Source organism: Fukomys damarensis, unplaced genomic scaffold (assembly GCF_012274545.1).
Source record: "Fukomys damarensis isolate Sample0158 unplaced genomic scaffold, DMR_v1.0_HiC HiC_scaffold_34, whole genome shotgun sequence".
NCBI lineage: Eukaryota > Metazoa > Chordata > Mammalia > Rodentia > Bathyergidae > Fukomys > Fukomys damarensis.
The window spans coordinates 20,650,448-20,655,050 of record NW_022900946.1 but is presented as its reverse complement, the minus strand read 5'-3'; the positions used below and the strand labels follow the sequence as shown (position 1 = coordinate 20,655,050).

The window sequence follows — 4,603 nt, the reverse complement described above, 5'->3', positions numbered from 1 at the left end:
CCCCCCCCCCCGTGAGCTCCCCTTCCCCCCGGCCAGAATGAAAAATCTCAAGCCTGGCTGAGCTGTAGTCTGGGGTGACCTGGCCTGGCCCTGGGAGGTGACATGAGGACAGGGAAGTGGCTGCTGGGCTTGGCCTGGTTAACCCAGGAATGTGGGAGGGGCCTGGCAAGTGGGGCCCTGGCTGGACCCCTGCAATCCATAGCAGTATGTTCCTGCTTATCTGTCCACAGGGGAGTGGGACTCTGCAGCTTACACCCTCTCTAATGCTACCAAGCTGTTTGCTGAGCCCAGATCTGCCTCCAAGGGGCCTAAGCTTAGGTGACAGCCCGTGTTCAGCCCCACTTCTGGATCAGCTATGGTGGTCGAGGGACTTGGAGCCCAGGAGACCCAAGTTCAAATCCTGCACACATGGAGCTCTGTTTTTCCCCGCTTTTGGTACCAGAAATTGAACTTAGGACTTTTAACGCTTGCAAGGCAGGGGGCAGAACCACTGAGCTAAATTCCTGGCCCTGGAGCTCTTCATCTGATGAGTGGGGGAGCTTCAAATCCAGAGCCAGGTACACTGGTTGCTGCCCCACGTTGCTGCCACAGGGCCTCAGGACCCCCAGGTGAAACATTTGGAGTGTGTCTGCCTAGTCTGGGGCCCCCACCCCTGGGGCAGGAAGTGGCGGCCCAGCCGGAATTCCTGGCAGGGAGAGGAGACCCTCCAGGAAGCCAGGGACTTCTGGACTCACCAAGCCTCAGCAGTAGGAAGAGCAGGAGCAGCAGGAGGGGTGTGGGGGCTGGGTGTCGCCTCATGTCCTCAATCTGGCAAAGCTGGGCCCGGGTCGGCAGTGGTGGAGGGAGCGCCTGGCACTTGGAGAGGCACTGGGCTCCATGAAGTGGGGTTTTATGCTGGAGGTGAGTGTTGGCTGGGCTATGCCACCCAACCTGTTGGCCTGCTCCACCCAGTTCTGCTCCAGCAGGAAGGAGGCTCCCTGAACCCCAACTCTGTGACCTGGTCCTGAACCCCACAGGCCAGACCCCTCACCCTGACATACCTGCCCCATCTGGGAGCTTGTGGCCTGGAGTTCCCTACCATGAGCTGACCACAGGCCCCACATGAGCTGGCCAGGTCCACGAGGGAGACACTGCCTGCTTCCTTTATTCATTTGTTCGCTTAACATACTGAGAACCTACTGTATGCGTGGCTTCAGTGATCTACAGTCAGTCAGAATTTATACTCTGACATGAGGGCAGACACTAAGGGTTAAGTTCAGGGGAACAGGAAGAGAGCAGGACAAGGGGACTGGGGACCTGGACTGACCCATGTCCCCTACCACACTCCTTCTGGGAAGTGAACCCAGCATCCCCCACCCAGTGCAAATCCTGGGGACCCACCCCGAGTGCCATCCCTGGCCCAGCTGCACCTGCTGTGGGCCGGGTGGGTGGGGCGGAAGCTGGTTCCAGGAAGGTGGCTGATGACCAGCCCAGTGGCGGTCCTGTCTCTATCTGGGCACTCCCTGGGCTCTCGGACATGCAGCCACGGCGGGAGGAAGGTATTTGGGGCGCAGGGCTGACGTCAGAGCTGGAGGTAGGGCTTGGGTGGCTACTCCCACAGCTGTAGCATGGGGGGTGGCAGACAGCAGGCCTAACTGCAGACTGCCTCTGCTTCCCCACCAACCTTGGCCTCTCACCCTAGGTCAGTGCAGTCCTTACCTGCTGGCCACTGGCTCCTGTGCAGTCTGCTCCAGGGTCTCCCTGCCCTTCACAGCTGCCTGCACTGGAGGCTGCATCATCACACTCCCTGGGTGCCGGCCTACCTTCACCTTTGGCCCGCCCGTTCCTCTGCTGGTCCTGTGCCCCTGGTGGCACCGAGGCCGGGCTGCCCCTGGTTGCAGGTGGGAGGATTCCACACTCATTCACTCAGCAAGTCTTTTGGGGGGACACTGATAGCCAGCACATCTAGGTGTGGGGGGGTAGGGAGGTTAACAGAAGACTCATGGGGTCAAGGAGTCACTTAAGGGGAAAGTGCTTGCACTGGGGAAAGTCTTAAAACATCCAGGTGGGTGGCCACACTTTTCCAGGCCACCTGTTTGCCTTATCTCAGAGGCAGTTTCAGATGTTCTGCTCCAAGGCAAAGGACTTCTTCAGCCTCTGTGTTAGGTGTCCCTGACTTCCTTCCTTATTTACTTTATAGTTTGTTTGTTTGTTTTAACTGAGAGACAGGGTCTCCTTATGTAGTTCAGACTGGCCTTGATCTTCCGATGTAGCCAGGCTGGCCTTGAACTCTTGGTGATCTCCTTGCCTCAGCCTCCCGAGTGCTGGGATTACAGCCATGCACCATTATACCCAGCCCCTTTCCCTTTTAATTTTTCCTTAAAATTAAGCAACTGGAAGTGAGGATCTCAGGGAAAAGTAGACTTCCCAGGTACCTAAGAGCCAAGGTCTCCAGAAATCTTCACCACCACCCTCAGGCCTGTCCCTGCTAAGGAAGACAAAGGGTGCTGGGAAGAGTGTGTGGAACAGAGCTGGGCCTTCCTTTTGCCACCCACCAAGCAAATAAAGGAGGATCTGGAAGTGTTCCAGTCACATCGCACCTAAAAATTACTAGAACTGGATGTGTACTAACTCTTTGGCTGGGAGAGTGTTTTCTAAGGTTAGAAGTCACGGTAGACAGCATAAAGAAAAGAAAGTTAGGCTAGGCATGATGACCCACACCTGTATTCCTAGCACTTGGGAGGCTAAGGCAGGAGGACTGGGCTACACACTGAACTACATAAACCTTGTCTCAAACAAAAACTGTAGCCTATGGAAGTTAAAAAAAATACAAGCAATATTGGTTACAGGTAAAAAGAATGGGAAAAATACATATAAGAAATATGGCCAAATACTGGTATGATTATTGTCTAAAGTGCTTAAGAAATTGGTCAAAAGACCAGGCATAGTGGTACACACCTGTAATCTGAGCACTGAGGCTGAGGCAAGTGAATTGCTGCAAATTTGAGGCCAGCCTGAGCTACATAGTGAGACCCTGTCTCAACCCCCCCCCCACCTAAAAAAAAGGCCAGGGATGCAGCTCAGTGGTGCCACACCTGCCTGGCAAGCACAAGGTCCTGAGTTTGATTCCCTGGTTCTGGAAAAAAAAAAAATGTCAGAAAGCTGAGCATAGTGGCGCATATCTCTAATCTCAGCTAGTCAAGAGGCTGAGGCAGGAAGATTGCAAATTTGGGCCCAGCCTAGGCAATTTAGTGACATCAAAACTCTGTCTCAAAATAAAAATGAAAAGGGCTGGGTATATACCTTAGTGTGAAGACCCTGAGTTCAAGCCCCAGTACTGAAAGGAAAAAAAAAAAAAAGAGGAAAAAGGGAAGGGAAGAAAAGGAAGAGGGGGGAAAGAGGAAAAGAAAAAAGAAATTGGTCAGAAAAACACTGGACCTTAATGATAAAATGGGTGAAAGACGCAGACAAGTCGCTAGAGAGGAAACTAATTTGGCTAATAGACTTGCTGAGAAATGTTCAGCTTGAGTAATTAAGTAAATGCAAATCAAAGCCACAGCAAGGTGATGCCAGTTTTCCCACCTGAGTTAACGCAGACCTGGAGGAATGTTATTAGTCAGGGCCACCTGGAAATGGGTCAGCAGGTGGGCATGGAACTGGCCCTTTTGTCCCTATGTCCATTGTGTCAAAGGGTTGTTCCCTTTGAAGCAGTGGTTGTCACTGGATGGCTGTTCAGTCCTAAACACAGAAAAAAACATTTTGACCAAAGCTGTTAGTGGCCAGTTTATTTATGTTTGCAAAAACAAACAAACTTGCAGGATGATGGTAAATACATACTCCTAATAGAATTTATAAAAAATGACATTTTTAGCTGGATGTAATGGGGAATTTCTTTAATGTCAAATACTGATACTATTATTGTCTAAAGCGCTAAAGAAATTGGTCAGAAAGCTGGGCACAGGCCTCTTAATTTCAGCTAGTCAAGAGGCTAAGGCTAAGGATTACAAGTTTGAGCCCAGCCTGGGCAATTTATTGACTCTGAAGAAAGGGAGGGCCGAGGATGTAGTTCGGTGGCGTAGCACCTGCTTGGCAAGCACAAAGTCCTGAGTTCGATTCCCCCGCCAAAGGAAAGTATAAATATTTTCAGAAAGTGCAGTAATTACAAAATTTTTAATTAAAAAAAAAAAAAAGGAAAAGCAGGGATTTGGCTCAGTGGCACCACACCTGCCTTGCGCTGCACAAGGTCCTGGTATGGGAAATAAAATAAATTTAAATTTTATAACAACAGCAAGAGCATCCAAAAAAAAAAAAGCTGAGAATGTTCATCTGTGACCAGTGGTTCTACATTCATGTGGATTTCTTTTGAGAGCGGGTGACAGAGAGCTGGCCTAGACTCATGGTGTACAGAGAGTATTCATGGTGAGGGTTCCTGGAAACTTTGTATGGTGCTCCAGGGCCCAGAGTAGAACTAACAAGCTCCTCATCCCACAGGGCACTTGCTGCTCTCTCTGGCAGTGCCCTAAGCTCAGCTGTCTGAGCTCACACACACACACACACACACACACACACACACACACACACACGGCAGGGGCAGGGGGAAATGTGTGCACACAGTGACAGCCAT

At 51.2% G+C, this 4,603-nt stretch overlaps 1 protein-coding gene across 3 annotated transcripts in view; it reads right to left on the bottom strand.

Annotated features, from left to right (window-relative positions):
• Prss27 (serine protease 27) overlaps positions 1–4,603 on the bottom strand; it is a 15,865-nt gene that overhangs the window by 4,854 nt on the left and 6,408 nt on the right. Inside the window, exons 1-2 of one of the 3 annotated variants that reach the window (XM_033758636.1) lie at positions 1,699–1,745; positions 735–867 (exon numbers count right to left, since the gene is read on the bottom strand). The exons of 1 other annotated variant lie outside the window; for it this stretch is intronic. In XM_033758636.1, coding sequence (XP_033614527.1) covers positions 735–798 — 64 coding nt within the window. In that variant the 5' untranslated portion in view covers positions 799–867; positions 1,699–1,745. Of the gene's footprint in view, positions 1–734; positions 868–1,698; positions 1,770–4,603 lie in introns of those variants that run through there. One more of the 3 variants, XM_010603561.3, reaches the window with a different exon arrangement.